The sequence below is a fragment of the Gobio gobio genome (assembly GCF_949357685.1).
Source record: "Gobio gobio genome assembly, chromosome: 10".
In the NCBI taxonomy this organism is placed as follows: domain Eukaryota; kingdom Metazoa; phylum Chordata; class Actinopteri; order Cypriniformes; family Gobionidae; genus Gobio; species Gobio gobio.
This window is the reverse complement of record NC_137116.1, coordinates 26,128,224-26,148,695: the sequence shown is the minus strand read 5'-3', so window position 1 is coordinate 26,148,695 and position 20,472 is coordinate 26,128,224. Positions and strand designations below refer to the sequence as shown.

The following is a 20,472-nucleotide window of genomic DNA, read 5'->3' as shown; positions in this document are numbered from 1 at the left end:
GGCAGCACTGTTATCCTTCCTTAAATACTCCGACTAGAACAAAAGGGTTGTAAATATTTGCAACACAACCACCTGATTTTGGGGGAGAGGATCAGATATCTTTGAAGAGACCACTCAAAAAGGAGAACAGAATTCTCATTATTTTTTAACCTTTCTAATACTACTAGTGACTGCAGTGAAACTGAGACCTTTAATAGGACACCAAACATGAAAGGGATAAAACAATAGGTTTACAAGATACATCATAATTGGTATATCTGCATTTGTTAACCTGAAACAGGGCAAGGAGTGAAATGTTTGATCAGGGCGGTGTCCCACAGTTTCTGTGAGATCTCTCAAGATTAGTGACTTTTATTGTTCTATTGCTGGGGTTTGAAACTCAGCTTTTGTCTTAGCAGCAAAACCGATCCTTATAAATTAAAGTAGTAAACTATTTTCCTTTATAATGCTGTTATCTAGATCACCTGATGATTTTTGGTTATGGTTTTCTTTGCAACAAATTATGGCCTAGTCCACACGTACACAGGTATTTTTATAACCTGAGTTTTTCCTCCTCCGTTTAAAAAAACAATCGCGTCCACACAAGCACGATTTAAAAAAAATCTCCGTCCACATGAAAACGCAAAACCACGCTATGATTGGCTGCCTGATTTCCACATGGCAGGCCCAAGTGGACTGAAGGTTCACACACTTGCCTTACTATGTTGTATTTTTGCATTCTGGCGCCTCTGTTCTGCAATACAATGAGATAACTGCGCATGTATCTGTATAGGCTACATGTGATGAGCTATTATCAGATTTATTAAAAGCTACGTCCGCCATTGCATAGACTCGACTCATGTAACGTTAAACAAAAGCGATAACGGCGCACAAACTGACGTCAAACAAAGGAGAGAACGGCGCACATTTTGACTTAACAAGCCTAAATCTCCGGTTTCACCATCCACACGACAACGCTGTAACCGGAGTTTCTAAAAAACTTCAACCTGGCTGGAGTTTTCAAAAAAGTCCGGTTTCAGTAACCGGATACTGCGTTTACGTGTGGACGAACAGCCAAACCGCATAGAAAAAGCTGCGGTTTTTACCAAAATGGGGACCAAACATTTTCAATAAAAAATCTACATCTGAACCTGTTTATTCTTAATAAGAACTTGTGTTTCCAATAGACACAAATTGTTGAATTGGCTCAACTACAAAATATTTGTTACAGAATAGTTGCACCTCTCCAGAAAACAAATAATGTCCAGTTGACTCAACTATACGTTTTTTTTTTTTTTTTTGACATAGACAACTTATTTTCAGTTCGTATAACTGTTATTTACAAAAGTTGAGTCGACAAGAAAAAGCTAGGGGAAATTAGTACTTTTTTGTTGTAAAAAGTAAAAAAAATTGTTTTGTTGTACAAGATTTTTGCAGTCTGGATTTTTGCTGAACCAACACAACAAAATCAGTCATTTAAACTTTTTTCAAGTTGTGTTTTTTACAGTGTATATACTCATTTAATATTATAATGTAATATTCAGACAGTATATTGTATCTCTCTGCTTTGACGATTATTATTATTTTTTTTAAATACTAATTATTTCTGTGGTAGAAAACATTGTGGCACCAAGATCGGCTACTATGGGGCCCCAGGGCCCTACGTGTTCTTACAGTATTTCTCAATTGCTAAAACACATTTCTTGAAACCTTCACCCATATTCTAAAAACTTTAAACACAAAACCCAGTCTTTAAACTACATTCACAAAACCCCTTGCCTCAAAACCATTGATCTGTGCTCAAAATCAAACAATGCTCTCAAAACATAAACAGAGCCAGTCAATATATAAACACTCATCAGCATTCATTAGACACTGCATCAAAAAATTGAGAACACAAGCGTCCAGGGTATGTAGTTACAGAGAAAAAATATTTATTGCACATAGAAAGTAATTTTGCCATAAATAAAAGTAAATAATTCACAACTCAGTACAGCAAATATATTGCATACTGTAAGTACTGCAAGTAATACAGTATTGTATTTCTGTATTTTCAGCATAAAAATAAAGTAAGGCCAAAGACAACTCTAAATGAAAAGCGTATTACACAAAATATTGTGCAACTGCAAAATCAAAATCAATGAGAGCCTCTTGCTGTTGGGAGAACAAAGGAGTCCTTCCACCCTCATTTGGTAGTCTTGCAATTCTACAAAAGGGAAAATGCTCTTACAAATGTATACATACAGAAACAATAGTAATGGACACACCGTAAAAAAAATCCCCGTAAAATTTACGGTAAAAAAACGGCAGCTGTGGTTGCCAGAACTTTACCGTAAAAAATGGCAGTAACGTTTTTAGGGACAGCACCATATAATTTAAAAGGTTAATAATGTAATAATTACGGTTTTTTAAAAAAACAGTTCAAAATCGTAAAATTTAAAGTTTTATATTGTAATGATTATGTTTACACTGTAAACAATTTACAATAAAAAAACATATTTCATTAACTGAAATAATGTTAAATTACCAACCTATTGAAATACTAATATCTGTTATGTACCTTTGATATATATATGGACAACCACCAATCACAGTGGTGATGAGAATCACGTGATGAATCAAAGCTCATCACAAGCAGAGGACAATATATAGAAGGTGCTCAGTGTCATTCACACAAACACTAAACAACATCATGGTAAAACACATGAAATTGTAAAAATGCAATAAACATTAATTTGACAACATCAGATGTAACATAAAACCCTAATGTACATAACCGATAAGAAAAAACAAAGAAGAAACATAGTTATTGCAATGGAAATACATCAAATGCGAAGTGTCACGCAGGGAATTCTGGGAATGTCAATTTACGGGTTTTCACAGTAAATTAGACAATGACTTGTTCTTTTTCACTTCCAAAAACTGTAAATTTAACGGTGTTGTAAATGAAATGTAAGGTTAGATCTATTACTGTTATTCACCGTATATAGTACGGAAACTTTCTGTTAACCAATTAACTGTTTTTCACCGTAGCATTTTTACAGTAAAACACCGTTAAAATCACAATCATTTTTTTACAGTGCATCACATTCATATGTAAAATGTATTGTAAATCTTTTTTTCTTTTTTCCCCCACTCCCCTTTCTATTGACAAACTGATGTACTATATCAAATGTATACAGTAAACTTTTAGTTGCACAAATTAGAAAAACAATACATTTACCTGTTTTCTTCTCTGAATTTCCTGATTATGGTGGCCACAGAGAATCTGGACGAATTGGGTTGTACTCTTTGTCCTGCTTCCCTCATTGTCATTTCATGAACAAGAACATGGTCTATCACAGTTGCCCTAATTTGATCTGAAATTACTATTCTTGCTCTTCGTTGTCCTTGTACTCTTCCTCCTCGTCCCCCACCTCTTACACAAACTCTTCCTCCTCTTCCTCTCACATTGTTTCCATCCATTGTGGTATCAACACTCAATGTACCTGGGCCACCTGTGTGCTCTGAACTGGCTTATATTGTAGACAACTGATTTGATCACATCAATAGAAACAAGTGTGAACAATTTTGAGTTGTTGTGTGTAAACGATGACAGCTGTGTTGTAGTTGTGTTTAACTTTTGCCACATGTATGTACCATTTTGCAACACAGTGCAAAATGTGCTTTAGTGAGTAAGAATGTGTTTAGAGTTTTGCAAAAAGAGTGGATGAGATTTGCAAACAGTGTCTTAACTACCTGAACTTGTTTAAGGTTTTGCCTACAAAGGGACTGATTTGACAAATTGGTCAAGGACACTGAGCATTGGGTTCAGAGAATGGGGTTTAGTGTTTTAGAAATTGTGAAATACTGTAAAAGGGCAAATCAAGTCACAGCACCAGTCAATATAGGAGCTACTTTGACTGGATGTGAGAATAGCCACAATATTTGGACCGTTGTTGTTGTTTCTTATATTTTATGATACAGCAAAATTTGATTCTGCATTTTGACATTTGACTCTGCAACAGGTCTATCTAGGTTGTGATTTATTTCTGTTGTAGTTGTGTCCAGCCAATTTGGTGTGTTCAATTTTAATCAGTTTCGGACTTTCCATTTTTATTTATGTTTGAATATACATTATGAAAGACAAGGTTGTGTCCCATATTGTGGTGGTCAGCAATTTTAACATCATTATCGTCATCATATCAGTGTAGATGTAGATAGACCAAAATAAAACCATTAAAATATCAAGTAAATAAGTATTGTGATACTTGGTGCCACAGTGACAATCTTATCCCACAAAGTATTGCTATACCACGATATTCAATATGTTCCCTTTCGAAAGGGAACTCGCGCTGCGGGGGCTGACGCTACGGGGAACACCTCAAGCGTGACAGGTGTCTGAACTACTATCAAATCACGGCAATCCTATTGACCGGCGACAGCCCATGATGTCATCAAGGTGCAATCAGGAAGTATATAAGGGCGCCTTGCAAACATGACACTGCTTTTTTGTCTTCAGGGACTGTTCTGTCTGAATGCTTCGAGTTAAGGTCATCCATATTCATTATTGTATAAACACAAGCCGTGTGTTTTCTGCCTGGGATCAAGAGCATGCACAGTCAGCTCTTATATTATTGAGTTGTTTGTTTCTTTGTATAATGTGAGCGTTTGTCAATCCGAGATCGCTCCGCTCTCATCTGGTTCTCTTCCTGAGGTAAGAGGGTTTGGCATCCGAGACTAATCATGCGGTCCCGCTCATGCCAAGGCTGAGCGCGGACGCACGTCACGGGTTTCTCGGATAGAGCTCGCTGATCGTCATGGGAAGGCGTTCTTCCCTCAGGCGATCTGGCGGCTGACGAGACTTATCTGCAAGTGCTCTAGGAATGGCTGTGAGAAGGGAGATTAATCTTCACAGGCATCACGACTGTGTATGCTGAACCGTTGAATGTTATGAAAAGCGCTGCAGGTGGGCTGCGGCTGCCATGTTGCCGCATTAGAGGAGAGGTCGCTCATGTTAGACTAAATGATCGATTTCTCCCCAGCCATAAATCATTGGCTCAGTTGGGCTTTCATTCCTTCCTGATCTTCCTATTTAGATTGAGAGGGCATGGAATAACCCATATTCGGCTCATATTCACTGACATCAGCGGTATGACGGGAGGATAAGAGAATATGAGTGTGTCGTCGCCACCGATTAATGGGATGTTTGCAATCTCGCATCTGGGTGGGCGAGGACACTGAGAGCTCCAACCCTGCCACCTAAACATTGTGTCGCTTTAATGGCAGGGCATACACGGCAGCAGGTCAGCCCAGTGCTACTTCTTACACCATGGCAGTGTTTCATGCGCACCGGGCAGGTTTGCTGAGGGATCTCGATCAGGGGATGTTTTCCCGATGAGGTGGTTGCGCAACAGGCGGAGACTGGGCCCGAGGGCCATCATCGCGGAGGCGCATTCAGCAGCGTCTGAGGACCTGCATACCACAGAGATCTGGGTCCCAGGCAGGCGGGAGGCGTCACGGTCCGAGGACCGGAGATGGGGCCTGAGGGCCAGCATTGCCTCTCGTACGCACCCTCGGCCGAGGGTGGGGCGCAGAGAGGCAGACTCCCGGGAGCTGTGTATCACAAACCGCAGTCAGCGTTGATGATGGGTCTCCCTGAGGGTGAGCTAAGAATTACATTGACCCTCATTTCTCTTCTTCATCATCGCCCCAGGCGCTTCTTACATCCGGCCTGGGTGGGCCCGGGATGATGATATTCTAGGGCCCGCCTGGCTGGTCTGTGAGTGCGCCCCGCCTCAGGCCCGTGGTAGTGGTGCACCTAAGCATACATATTGTAAATTAAACTTGTAGGTGGAAATCATGGCGCGCCGCAGGCGAGCGGGTAAGTCCCCTTTAAGAGGGAAAATATTAATATATTTTTTGACTTATGCTCCCTGTAGAAGGCTTCGGGGATCGCTGTGGATCGTTGGATATTTCTGTAGGGCCTGTAGTTCCTCTGTTAGGTGGCTAGAACGATCATTACACACCAGTTGCATGGGCTCCATGGTGAGCTAGTGTTGCTAGTAGAGAGCCAGCAAGGGAATGAGAAATATATAAAATAGCCGTTCTGCTCGCTGTGGGTGAAAAACAGTTTTTAGATCTGCCAAGACCTTAATGTGTGAGTAGGTCTGTGTAGCACATTGCTAGGCGTATATTTTCTCCTAGTTTTAAGCTGGTGACTGGTAGCCACCTCGGGGTAAGGCGGCTTGCATCCTCTCTCAGTTTAAGTTTTTCGAGAATGCAGGTTCAGACTAACGCTAGAACTACAGTTAGATCTAGAGCCAGCTCTAGTAAATGACAGGCACTTCTGCCAGAGTGCCTTTGTCTGGTTAAAAGTTGCCCTCTCGGGCCTCGGGTATAGATCTATATTGGCCTAGGCTTTCTAGGGATTACGGAGGCATCCGCTAAAAGTGATTGTGCCCCGGGTAACCTTCACTGAGTGAATGTAGTTTTTTAGTATCCTAATGTCAGCCTCCTCTCATGTAGAGTCATCCGGCCAAGGCCCGCCCCCTTCTTCACTAGTAATGCAGGTTGGTGCTGTGCAGAATTGATAGCTACTTAGCCAGTGTTTGTGGGGCAGGGTTTAAGCCATCTTCCGTTCAAATACGGATGCGAGTTCCTGGAGCCCAGCCACCTTATAGCAAGCATAAATTGCTAGCAGGAAGTAGGCCTCAATGAAACCAGGCCTCCCTAAAGGTGAGCCACGGGACCAGGATGCCTCTGGCAGCGGGCATGGGGGACTATCAGGTGGTAGGCCTCACCAGGCCTCCCCTGAGGGCACCTTCCTGGGCTTTAGTCACTTGGCAGTTAGCATGAGCTATTGGCAGGTAGTAGGCCTCACCAGGTCTACCTGAAGGCCTGCTATCAGGCAGTAGGCCTCACTAGGCCTCCCTGAAGACTTGTCGTGAGGTAGCAGGCCTCACCAGGCCGCCCCTAGAGGCATGTTTTTAGGCTTCAGACACTTGGCAGCTTGCATGAGCTATGGGCAGGTAGTAGACCTCACCAGACTTCCCTGAAGGCCCGCAATCAGACAGTAGGCCTCACTAGGCAGGCCTCACCGGGCCTCCCCCGAGGGCATGTTCCTGGGCTTCAGTCACTTGAGAAACAGTTAGCACGAGTCGCTAGCAGGTAACAGGCCGCACTAGGCCTCCCTGCAGGCCCGCAATCAGGTAGTAGGCCTCGCTAGGCCTCCCTGAGGGTGAGTTCCTGAGTCAGAATGCTCGGGTAGCTAGGATAGCTTGCTATCAGGTAGTAGGCCTCTCCAGGCCTCCCTAAAAGGCTTGCTATCAGGTAGTAAGCCTTACTAGGCCTCCCTGAGGGTGAGTTCCCGAGTCAGGAAGCTCGGGTAGCTAGCAAGGCTTGCTATCAGATAGTAGGCCTCACTAGGCCTCCCTGAGGGTGAGTTCCCGAGTCAGGATGCTCGGGTAGCTAGCATAGCTTGCTATCATGTAGTAGCCCTCTCAAGGCCTCCCTAAAAGGCTTGCTATCAGGTAGTAATTCTTACTAGGCCTCTCTGAGGGTGAGTTCCCGAGTCAGGACGCTCGGCTAGCTGGCGTAGCTTGACTATCAGGTAATAGACCTTCACTAAGCCTCCCTGAGAAAACGAGTTTCCGTTTTCCAGCTACTTTGACAGTTGGCTTCGGCTGCCATCAGGTAGTAGGCCTCACCAGGCCTCCCTTTAGGTGAGTTTCTGAGTTTGGATTCTCGGGCAATTAGCATGTACTGCTATCAGATAATGGGCCTCACTAGGCCTCCCTAAGAGGTTGGGTTCTCAGTTTGGGAACGGTTAACTGGCTTGACGCTGACAGCTAGTGGGGACCTGCTATCAGTAATCTGGCCTTTAGCCGGCAGCATCTGAGGTCTTACACTAGCGCGACTGAATCTGGCCTCCTGAGTGTTTCTATAAAAATAAGAGCTCAGTAGATCCAAGGATCAAGCAGATTAACTCCCCTCGCTAGCAAGGGTTGAAAGCACTATGCTGAGTATTGCTCTCCAGGATGCCCGTCTCTGAGATCCGATCTGAGGAGGATACTGCCAGTTCGCAGTACCTTGGGCTGGATGCCTCTCCAGGAGGAAAGTGTCCAGAGGCTCTGTTCTCAAACAGACAAGGATGGCCCAGCCAAAGTGTCCCACGGAAGCGGCACTAGGCTAGGCCTCCCTGGTGGCATTAGTGGCTGGCTGGGGCGCCCTAGGGCCCCCTAGCCACATTCCCTTAAAGGAGCCCCTTCTGTTGAATTGGTTGGATCCAGGCCTTTGAGCGGCCTGGGAAGGACTTCTCTAGTGTTCGAAGTTTCCTACTTAGGCTTATAGCTTGGGCTATGACCGTAGGAAATGCTGTCACTGACAGCCTTGTGTGACCAGAGGGGGAATGGTTCAGGCATTTCACTGGATTTTGCTTGTCCTGACAGTTGTCACTGCCAGTAGGCATGCACTCCCCTCGGCATGGCGGCGTGGGTATATCATTTCCTGTATCATCAGCTGATGCAGCGCGAGTTCCCTTTCGAAAGGGAACGTCTCAGGTTACGTATGTAACCTCTGTTCCCTGCTGCGTCTCATTGCCATGCCTCGGGGCCTGCCTGCCAAACAGACTTCAGACGAAAAGCGGTGTCATTTTTGCAAGGCGCACTTATATACTTCCTAGTCGCACCAGGATGACATCATAGGCTGTCGCCGGTCAATAGGATTGCCGTGATTCGATAGTAGTTCAGACACCTGTCACGCTGGAGGCATTCCCCGTAGCGTCAGCTGACGCAGCATCTCGTTCCCTGTTCTCAGGGAACAGAGGTTACATTCGTAACCTGAGACCTGTTCCCACGGTGAGTCATTTTTCCATGTTCCACCTACACAAAATTTGAGGGTTCCCCCGCCTGCCAAATCCCACTTTAACCACTGGCTACACCTACACCTTTCCCAGCAATAACAGAACCATGTTCTCGCTCCGTGTCCTTCTGCTTACTTGTAAGTTTCTTTCATCCAAGTAAATCAGATGCACAGTTAGCACTAATATATAGCTGCATTTTTAGATGTTACAGCAGCTCTGTTCTTGGTTACATTTAGGACAGGGAATAGCATAAATAGCTTTAAGATTGGCATTGGCCTTTTAATAATTTATCTTATGTTGTTGTCTTACAGTGGTGCTTCAAAACAATAGATTGCTGATATCTGCAGGTATTTCATTTAACCATGAACCATGAAACAATTTTTATTTATTTTTTATTTTTTCAACTGGTCACTAGATAAATATAATTAATCCGTCATTGATATTCATGCAAATACATTTTTATGGGAAAATATCTCCTAAGAAATTGTTCAGGATGTAAGTGTTTGCACAAGATCACACTATCACATAAATTACAATTTTTATGGAAAAATATTTGCATTAAGCATTTGCACAAATTTCTGAGAAATGATTGAGGACGTTTCTATAACAATAGTAAGCGTTTGCACAATATCATATTTTTCACCAGTGTATTTACTTTCAAGTATGTTTAAGGGAACATTGGAAGAGCAAACCACTTTATCTGACAAGCAATCAGACAACAGGCCGTATAAATATGAATCAACTTATCAGAGGCTTCACCTACACCTTGACCAGAAATAACAGAACCATGTTCTCGCTCAGTGTCCTTCTGCTTTCTAGTAAGTTTCTTTCATCTGACTAAGTTTAAAAATCAGATGCACAGTTAGCACTAATATATAGCTGCATTTTTAAACGTTACAGCAGCTATGTTCTTAGTTACATTTAGGACAGAAAATAGCATACATGGCTTTAAGATTAGCATTGGCCTTTTAATCATTTATCTTATGTTGTTGTCTTACAGTGGTGGTTCAAAACTCCAGATTGCTGATATCTGCAGGTATTTCATTTAACCATGAACCACATCAACAATCACCAGCTAAGCAAAGATTATATGCCTTAATTGTGAAGTCTAGTTTTAATTTTCATATTTGTTGTTTGTGTTTGCGGGTTGTGGTATCAATATGTCACCATACTGTATTTATTATTATTATTATTATTATTATTTAGTATCTGAAGTTTATCTTTTCTCCTCGAATATAGTTTGTCAATCACTTTGTTACAAATGACAAATAATACCTTAATGGGGGTCTTTCATTTTTCAGAGACAGTAGTCACGTGTGATGGGTTTGTCCAGCGTTTCAGTTGTGGTACGATTTTAGTGTTACAATCAACTAAGCTATCTATTATATATACTATTTTTTATTTTTATATATTTAACAGCAATCCATTATGTAATGATGTTTTTCTTATATTCAGACTCTGGTGTGATCAGTGTACAATCAGCAACATATGGCCGCACAAACAGCAACATTTGCAGCGTTGGACGACCATAAGGTGAAACATCTAATACTCAGTGTTCAATGGATGTTCCTGCGGTCTCTAAACGGTAATTATCTTTTTAATTGTCTTTTTGTTTGTGATTCCACACTGATGGCATATTGACAATTTTTTTTATTAATATGCATTGTATAATATCATAAATGATAAAAATGATTCTGTGGTGTAGTAAATACTACAGAAAAAAAACTAGTGTACATTTCTACATGAAAAAGTTAGTTCAGGCAAGAATTAGATTCTATATTAGTACTCAATTCAAGCTTGTAGAAATGAAAGCGTAAATATCAACATTAGAAAATTAAGTAAAACTACTTAACTTTTCTGAGACTGGTGTTCCCATCACTGGGGTTTGAATAATTAAAGGGTTAGTTCACCCAAAAATGAAAATTCTGTCATTAATTACTCACCCTCATGTCGTTCGACACCCGTAAGACCTCCGTTCATCTTCAGAACACTAATGAAGATATTTTTGTTGAAAGCTGATGGCTGAGAAAGGCTTCAGATAGGCCTCCATTGGCATTCAGTACATTTACACTCCAAAGACCCATAAAAGGCACTTAAAACATCGTTACAAAGTCCATCTCACCACAGTGACTCTACAATAATTTTACGATGCGACGACAATAGTTTTTGTGCGCAAAAAAAATCAAAATAACACCTTTATCCAACTTGTTCTTGTCTTCCGTGTGTGCCTCCACGACGCATGCGCGAGAATATGACGCAGATCGGGTCGGGGCCAATGCCCCTGTCATGCAAGCGGAGGTTGCCACCCTACTGGCGAAGGGTGTGATCGAACCTGTCCCTCCAGCCGAGATGAAGTCCGGGTTTTACAGCCCCTACTTCATTGTACCCAAAAAGACCGGTGGGTTGAGGTCAATCCTGGACCGCGAGGGAGCCGGAGCTGGCCCCGCGTTTTCGGTCTGAACACTCACGGGTTGCGGAGCGCTAGAGGGGGGTGTGGCCCGAGGCATGAGCGTCGGGGCTTTGTTCCACACCGTAACCCTCAGGTCACCCTGACCACCAGCCGAAGTACCGGCCACGGGGGGCACGGTAGATCGGGGTGTGGTTGAGGGGACTCTCACTTCATTCCGAAGATCCTTGAGTCTCGACCGCAGAACCACGATGGTCATGTTCCCGCAGTGGGAACATGACTCATCCACGAACGCTGCTTGAGCATGCTGAACGCCCAAGCATACCAAGCAGAGATCGTGCCCATCGGAGGAAGTCAACGACCGGCCACACCCAGAAGTACACGGGCGAGACATCCTGAAAAGGACGTGCCACGTGTAAGCTCTTTTAGGAGAGGAAGCTTAGTAACTCTAGTAAATCAGCGCTGACTGGAGACGCGAACCGTTTAGAACGATTCAGTCCGATTTGGTGAACTCTAATTCAGTTCACTAAAAACAACCAGTTCAAAAGAATGATTAGTTCACGAACCGGACATCACTAATGTACCAGAGACGGAGCGATTGCTAACAAAGTTATTTATAGTAACTACTGAGTTATGAGAGAGCTGTCAGCGCGAGTTTATTGTGTTTGTATCTGAGTTCTGAATAAACACGAGTCCCAGTCACACCGAGTCCGTCTTCATCCTTATTTCCAACTTTGTAACACACGCAATGTACCACGAGTAAGTGTTGATTATAGCATTATTTTTAGATACGTTCCTATCATATGAAAAGTGTCAGTGACGTGCATTGAGTACACAGCGCAAACAAAGACACAACAGCAGTAATCTAATATAATCCAGTTTATTGTGGTGATAGCTGGCTAGCCCGGATATGCTCATGCTGACCCCCCTTCTGCTTAATCTCGCGCCGCGTATGGCGCCTCCGCTGTGGGCCAGATGCAGTACTGGGGGTCGGTGATGTTGAAGGCCGACCGGCCAGTGCACCCCGACCTTCGCCGTGCGTGAGGTTTATCTCTAAAGATGTTACTCTGCTGATGTTGAGCAGAAACGACTGTATGCACATAGAACAGATAGACGCGACGAGGACGTACAAAAACATTGACTCACAAGATAGAAAACACGAAAACACCGCTCTGTTGGGAGAGAGAGAAGCCGCAACGTGTGCACGAATAATAAATAATTAGCTACACAGAAGAAATCACTGATCACAGATCAGAAGGAACTGAAAAAAGACTTCTGTTTTCATTTGTACATCCAAACACTGAACAACTGGCATGCCTCGCTCGTTTAAAAGCCATGATCTCTCGAGGACAAACAAATATAGCGCTCGCATGGGCGTGCCAAATTCTCTGGGCGGAGGAAAGGGAGGTAACCGTTCCTGTTTTGACGTCTTAACAGGAGACTTCAGGATTGGCTAGTCTGGCCTGTCATTTTCTCAAGGGCAGAGAAAGACAGCCAGAACTCGGTTTACACCGATCAACATTTCCATCCACTTGGGGACAATATTCAGGCTAGGGGAACTCATAATAATGTTGAAAAACCTCATAAAATGAAAATTTCATGCCATGGGACCTTTAACAAATGAAACCTTTTTGTAAAGTGTTACCCAATTTTCTATTAATATTGTAAACATTTTGATTCCTATTTGAAGTATTAATACTACTTTTTTCTTTCTTTTTTTCTTCAACTGGTCACTAGATACATGTCATTAATCAATCATTGATATTTAAGTATTTGCACTAACTCCTAATAAATTGTTTGTTCAGGATATAAGTGTTTGCACAAGATCACACTATCACTTAAATAAAACTTTTTATGGGAAATATTTGCATTAAAGAGCACCTATCATGGCATTTAAAATGTTCCAAATATTGTTTTAGAAGTCCCCAACAACAGTTTTGCATGCATGCAATGACAAAAAAGACTTTAGTTTTCTTATAATATGCATTTATTTTTACCTGTTTTGACAGCGATTCTCAAATGATTCCTTTAGTGATTCACTTTTCAAAACCCCGCCTTTACGTGACGCTAATCTGCGGTGATTGGTCCGATGACCCAGTCAGTTGTGATTGGTGTAGTCTGTGCAGATATTTTCGGAAACGGAACGCCCATCAAAGTCTTATAGTGACAGTAATTTGTTAATATGTGTCAGGAGTTATGAATATGAAAACCGCGTCTGTACCGTTTGATTGTAATATGAGCCTCAGCTGATCTCATTCATAAAAAAAACTCCTCTATTCTCCTCACGAAGACTCGCGACAAATCAACATCCCTCAGGGCTTTTAGTTCAAAAGTGAGCAGATGAGGAGACATATTGATAGATTCTCATATGTCTGTGTCAAATTTCTAAACAGAGGAGTATTTTTTATTCAATACTTCCTCAAAATGCGCAGATATAGCCTAATCATGAGCGACTGAGTATGTGTTGTTTTCAATTCATACTGGCAGCCGGAGGACGCTCTGTGCACATGTAGTCCATGTACAGACAGACGAAGAAGATACCATGTGCCATAAAATAAGTCCATAATAAAAACTTCCTGAGATCGCGAAACATACATTTGACGACTAATAAACACTCAATCGCGACGATGTATGGTTTGTCTTCAAGCAACTTAGTCTTCAAATGCTCATCCTTGGGCAGATGAAAAAAGTTTGCTTTTGAGTCGCACTTCAGAACACAGCGTCTCGTCGCCATGATGTTTTCTAGTTTTCACTGGCGTCTTGGAGCGCAATAAGTGGGCGTATCGTATTCAAATAACTTGACAAGTTGACGTCATCTAGTCAGAGAAAAAGCTTCGGTCTTCTAACGATTCTTAAAAATGACTCAGAGTCGACTCTTACTTTTGAAAGAAAATAACTATATATACGGTGTACTGTCATATTTCAAACTATGCAGAATGTTTTTGTTCACTTAGATCTATGTTACACACTACATGAAAGGTACATTTCAAAATTCCATGATAGGTGCTCTTTAAGTATTTGCACTATTGCAATATTTGCATTAAGTATTTTCTGAGAAATCATTCAGGAAGTTTCTATAACAATTTAAGTGTTTGCACAAGATCATATTCTTACACCAGTGTGTAAGTGTACACAAGGGAACATTGGAAGAGCAAACTATTTTATCTGACAAGCAATCAGACAAAAGGCTGTTATAAATATGAATCAACTGATCAGAGGCCCTACACCTTCACCAGCAACAACAGAACCATGTTCTCGCTCAGTGTCCTTCTGCTTTCTAGTAAGTTTCTTTCGTCTGACTACGTTTAAAAATCAGAAAAATCAGATGCACAGTTAGCACTAATATATAGCTGCATTTTTAGACGTTACAGCAGCTCTGTTCTTGGTTACATTTAGGACAGAAAATAGCATAAATGGCTTTAAGAGTAGCATTGGCGTTTTAATCATTTATCTTATGTTGTTGTCTTACAGTGGTGCTTCAAAACTCCAGATTGCTGATATCTGCAGGTATTTCATTTAACCATGAACCACATCAACAATCACCAGCTAAGCAAAGATTATATGCCTTAATTGTGAAGTCTTTAATTTTCATATTTGTTGTTTGTGTGTGTGGGTTGTGGTGTCAATATGTCACCATCCTGTATTTATTAATATTATTATTTAGTATCTGAAGTTTATCTTTTCTCCTCGTATATAGTTTGTCAATCACTTTGTTACAAATGACAAATAATACCTTAATGGGGGCTCTTTCATTTTTCAGAGACAGTAGTTACGTGTGATGGGTTTGTCCAGCGTCTCAGTTGTGGTAAGATTTTAGTGTTACAATCAAGTTATTTATTATATATTTTGTTATATATTACATAATACATATATATATTATGTAATTATGTTTTTCTTATATTCAGACTCTGGTGTGATCAGTGTACAATCAGCAACATATGGCCGCACAAACAGCAACATTTGCAGCGTTGGACGACCTCAAGTTGAAACATCTAATACTCGGTGTTCAATGGATGTTCCTGCGGTCTCTAAACGGTAATTATCTTTTTAATTGTCTTTTTGTTTGTGATTCCACACTGATGGCATATTGACAGAAATGTTTATTAATATGCATTGTAATAAATAATTAAATAAATATATAAAAATAAATGATACAAATTATTCTGTGGTGTAGTAAAAAAAAACTAATGTACATTTATGCATGAAAAAGTTAGTTCAGGCAAGAATTAAATTCTATATTAGTACTCAATTCAAGCTTGTGGAAATGAAAGCGTAAATATCAACATTATAAAATTAAGTAAAACTACTTAACTTTTCTGAGACTGGTGTTCCCATCACTGGGGTTTGAATAATTAATGAGGTTGATTTTTCGCTGTTTTCCAGCACTATTTAGACTGTTTTATCATCGCTATTTTTGTTGTTAGGTTTAGTAACTTGCCATTTTGTGACATTTGGAGTTCATTTTCTATTCAAAATGACACATTCATACTCAAAAACGATCCATTGAATGTTACCGTCACTGTGTATTGTGTACCAAGTATTGAGGTCTCTGTATTCAAGTGCAGTGTTGCAACTATTACGTATTAATAATACTGAAATACTTCAAGTAGTATTTGAAGTATTTCAAAGGTGACCTCAAATAAGTAGAAATTACTCAACCTTTTATTGGTCGAGTTAAAATTAGTTATTTTTGTAGCACTTTATTCTACTGTGTCCTTGTTACATATTTTAGTAATAACAGTAAATTATGCACATCCATTACATGCAACTAACCTTCAACCAAACCCTAATCCTACTCCTACCTAGTAAGTATTACTCAGTACTTATAATTACACTGTAACACAGACACCTTAAAATAAAGTGTAAACCTTGTTTTCTTTGTTAATTTTACTTTTAGTTTTAGTTAGTTTTACTTTTAACTTAGTTAAGTAGAGTTTACTTAACACCATATGTGAAATTTACTTTAAAAATATGCGTGCAAAAGCTTGACAAATAAAAATTATGTAAATTGTACTTGTTTTTTTCAATGCAGAAGAATAGAATAGAGTTTCTTGCTTACACTGTGTTAAGTTAGTTGATTTGTCAGTGCTATTGACATTTATTATCCTTTAAAAGATGTGATGGACTGAGAGAGTGCGAGCTAAACACTCTAGGACTTGCAGGACAAGATCCTTGCTATGGAACCTACAAGTACTACACTACCAGCTACATTTGCATCCAAGCAGGTTTGATTTTTTTTTTCTCTCCATTTCCTGTTTAAAGTTTCTGTGCAAGTCTTTGACAATCTTCTGTCCTCTAACTTCTTCCAGAAACAAGTGTGACTTGCCATGGTGGATACAGTTACTTGAAATGTGGTGAGGTATTTTTACATGAATTCTTATTTTGTTTCAAGAAATCAGATCACATGGATTAATTTAAGAAATGCTATAATTGTTTATCCCCACAAAGAAAATGGCAAGATTCAGATAAATACTGCAAACTATGGACGTACAGATAAAATCACCTGCTCTGAAGGACGTCCATCCATTGAGCTCGAAAAAACCAACTGCTATTTTCCCAAAGCACTGGCTCCTGTGTCAAAAAGGTAGATAGATCAAACTGCTTTAAAATGTGGTTATTTGAATGTACATTTATATTCTTGATCTTCTTTATAAACCATCCCAGCTAACAAGGGACAATCTCAGAACATTCTGGCAAGGTTCTCTCAAAGTTATGAACAAATGTTCATTGTTTCTTTGTTTTCTAAAGCATTAAAACAATCTAAAACCATGTCCACTCTCAGCTGTTCTTATGATATCTAGTATTTTTTTCTGATAGATTTTTTTATATAAGTGAAAGGACAAGTTATATTATTTATTTGGTATAATAATTGCAGAGAGGCTGATTTTACAAATGTGAAACCTGATTCTGCGCCTAAGTTTGAAACATTAAAAAGTAATATTCCCATAATGTTTTCTTAAATGTTCTTCGAATATATTTTGTTAGCTGGGATACATTTGCAATGACTAATGTAAGCCTCCTTTTTTGACATGTAAAGCTGCAATGGCCTGGAAAGTTGTGAGGTTTTTGCGACACATACAGTCTTTACTGATCCCTGCATTGGTACATACAAGTACCTTGCAGTCTCCTATTTTTGCCTCCCACCTCAAATTCGTGAGTATTTATTATCCTGTTTCCTTCTGTTTTATCCTGTTTGAACAGAATGTAATGTTTTTGGATATTTAATTGCATGTTAATTGCAATTAAATTAAAATCTATTATAGTTGAAATATATATTAAATTAAATTAACTGAACTTTATGGTGCTTTTTGGCCTACTTATGGGATTTAAATACCCTACATTTTTATATGTAATTTCATAATTTCTTCTGATGTCTTTGAAATGGTTAAAGTGCAATTATTTAAAATGTAAATAAAACAGTTAATTTTACATTATTACAAAGTGCATTTTTTAAAATTTGAGTTTTAATTGAATTTTAGTAAAAAATACAATTTTAAGATTTGTGAACAAGAGCACAATCAGTACAACTAAGCGCACTTCTTTTTCACAAGGCAATGCACATAAACCACAATCTCCCTTTGATATTCTTTTAAAAGGCATGATCGCACTGTGCAGCACACACAACAACTCACTAAGACTGTTTTACTTTTATTTTACATTTACCTTTTTTTAATTGCTTAACAACATCTCTCCTTTGTAGGTTCGAGTTTGGTCTGTGAAAATACGAATAATGACCTGATCTGTGGTGTGTATTCTGTTGTTACTTGACTGTTGCTAATTTTTAATGTTTCATCTGATAATCCCAAATGTATTACTAAATGGTAAAAGTTATAGTAAGTAATGACTTCTTCCAAGAGATTGTAAAAAGTTGAACTGTGCTTTTCAGAGGATGGAACTAAAATACAGATTCAAAGCGCTAATTACGGGCGAACTGATAGCAGCACGTGTTCTACTGGACGACCTGCTTCTCAGCTTGCCAAAACGGACTGCTACGCCTTAAATTCACAGACAATAGTCACTAATGGGTCAGTTTACATGCACATATTTTCACATATAATGCAGTCTTTGCCCTGATAGACAAACAATTCAAACTATGCTAACCAGTCTGGGAGACCAGCTAAAGCTCTAAGCCTAAGCTATAGTTTAAGTGTTTCCTCACAGCAGGGAGGATAACAAAATGATTTGAACAATAATTGAATCAAGTGTTTGTTTGTTTTTTTAAATCAAGTTTTTGTTTCATCAATTGGTTATTTTATGGTGTAGATGTGAAGGGAAAAACAGATGCTCCATTTCAGCCTCCAACAGTGTCTTCTCGGATCCTTGTGTCGGCACATTCAAATACCTGTACATCTCATACTCCTGCGTAATGAAGTGTAAGTTTTACTGTACAGAGCAATGAATTTGCATGCTTGAGCTAGTTTTCTAATCTGTTGATTGGTTTTGATTTGGTTTTACTCATGAACGCACATATCAGGCTAGATTACTGTTGATGTTTATTTCCCTGTCTTGCAGAATACAGCTGATCTTGTGGATTTGGGCTCTTCAGTTCTCAATTAACATCTCTTCCACTTTTGCTGCTCTGAAACTAAATCATTTTCTTGTTAAGCCTATCTGTAATATTAAACGGTTTGGGGAAATAAAATGGGACCTCTTTCCTAATGTAGAGACAGAATAATAATGGTAGAATACTAGTATGCTAGTGGTTGAAACTTTTGAGTAGAATTTTTTTTTCACACGATTAATACACTAGGCTATGTTGTGAATTTCCATGCAATAAATGCTTTGCAAATGAGAATGAGGTGTGTGCGTCCCTGTTCTTATAAGGTTGGCATAAAACAGAATTTGTGATAGTCATTTCTTCCCTATTGTGACATAGGCTACAGTATATCTGAGTGAAATGGTTCTATTTATGCGATCTCATGTGATTGACAGGCAGGGCCGGCCCAAGCCTTTATGGGGCCCTAAGCATAATTTTATTTGGGGGCCCCTTGGTGCCACCAATACAATTGACTATTGTCAATTCTTGATAATTCGCACACCCAGTATCGATGTTATTCATTGTAGCTGTGTTGCTTATATCATGTCTGCCTGTCATGTTTTTACCCTTATACGGTTTTTAATTGTGACAATAGCAAACCCACAAGAGTGCTCAGGTGTTAATATTCAAAGCCTTACAGTTCTACAGTTCAGACTGGGATATGTAGGCCTACTTAACAAAAAAAAAAAAAAGAAGTCTCTTGTGCTGAATCTGCTAACTTTTCCCCAGGATTATTTGATGAATAGAAGATTCAAAAGAACAGCATTTATCTGAAATAGAAATTGTACTCAACTGTTTTCAACACTGATAATAATCATAAATGTTTGTTGAGCATCAAATCCTCATATGAGAATGATTTGTTAAGGATCACGTGACACTGAAGACTGGAGTAATGATGATAAATTCAGCTTTGATCACAGGTAGGGATGGGCGATATGGACTTAAAAATTTATCCCGATATTTTCTAGTATTTATTGCGATAACGATATCAATGACGATACATGTAGTATCATTCCCCATGTTTAAATTTTTTAATAATTTTTTTATGTAAAATTCCACACCAGCCTTTTCAGAAATTGAAAAGTTGCAGATATAATTGTCTTCTGTAAAAGTGCAGGAAATGTTTAAATAGTGCAACTGTGCTAAAAAACGTCACACAATACAAACAAAAATAATTTTTAAATCAATGAAAAGTTTTACATGTAAACCGATTCTGTATTTATTCATACATGGTGCAAACAGTGGTAAAAATAGCAGAAACAGCAAAAGTAATTATCCCAAAAATGTCTTCAGATTACAAAAAAGTTGAAAATAATGATTTAATGATAGAACTTCAGTAATTTGAGTTGATAATATAATAATACCACGAATTATTCTACTAATAAAAATAAACTGCACTAAGGAATAATGAGCTTCTGGGTTCATGAATATTAATCACGTTGTCAGCGTTCATTCCAACTGATTGGCTGAAATCAAAACAGGCACAGTAATAGGTGCGCGCCAGCCAATGAGATTCCCGTTTGTGCATTCCTTTCTTCCTGTTCACGAAAGGCTGAATAATTCCAAATAAACGCCATTACTTTACAGGAAAATGCAACAAAGGATATTGTTTACATGTAGCACGTCAATTCTGTTTGGTATAAGACTCTCTCGCTCTCTCTTTGAGTGTGTGTGAAACACTGAGCGCTCTCAGTCGCGCGCCTCACA

General features: G+C 39.6%; 1 protein-coding gene across 1 annotated transcript; it reads left to right on the top strand.

Moving 5' to 3' along the window:
* The first annotated feature begins 14,412 nt into the window (after nucleotides 1–14,412).
* LOC307132328 (rhamnose-binding lectin-like) lies at nucleotides 14,413–19,440 on the top strand. The gene is made up of 12 exons (XM_079826570.1): nucleotides 14,413–14,508; nucleotides 14,700–14,735; nucleotides 14,989–15,033; nucleotides 15,134–15,263; nucleotides 16,344–16,453; nucleotides 16,538–16,582; nucleotides 16,677–16,812; nucleotides 17,266–17,381; nucleotides 17,929–17,973; nucleotides 18,115–18,253; nucleotides 18,492–18,601; nucleotides 18,741–19,440. Coding segments are annotated over exons 1-12 (945 nt in total). The 5' UTR covers nucleotides 14,413–14,477; the 3' UTR covers nucleotides 18,743–19,440.
* Nucleotides 19,441–20,472: the final 1,032 nt, after the last annotated feature.

Excerpts from the sequence above, each read along its gene's own strand:
- LOC307132328 (XM_079826570.1), top strand. The coding sequence starts at position 14,478 with ATGTTCTCGCTCAGTGTCCTTCTGCTTTCTA. Across the intron at positions 16,454-16,537 it reads CTACATTTGCATCCAAGCAG|AAACAAGTGTGACTTGCCAT; the intron begins GTTTGATTTTTT and ends AACTTCTTCCAG. Across the intron at positions 16,583-16,676 it reads ATACAGTTACTTGAAATGTG|AAAATGGCAAGATTCAGATA; the intron begins GTGAGGTATTTT and ends ATCCCCACAAAG.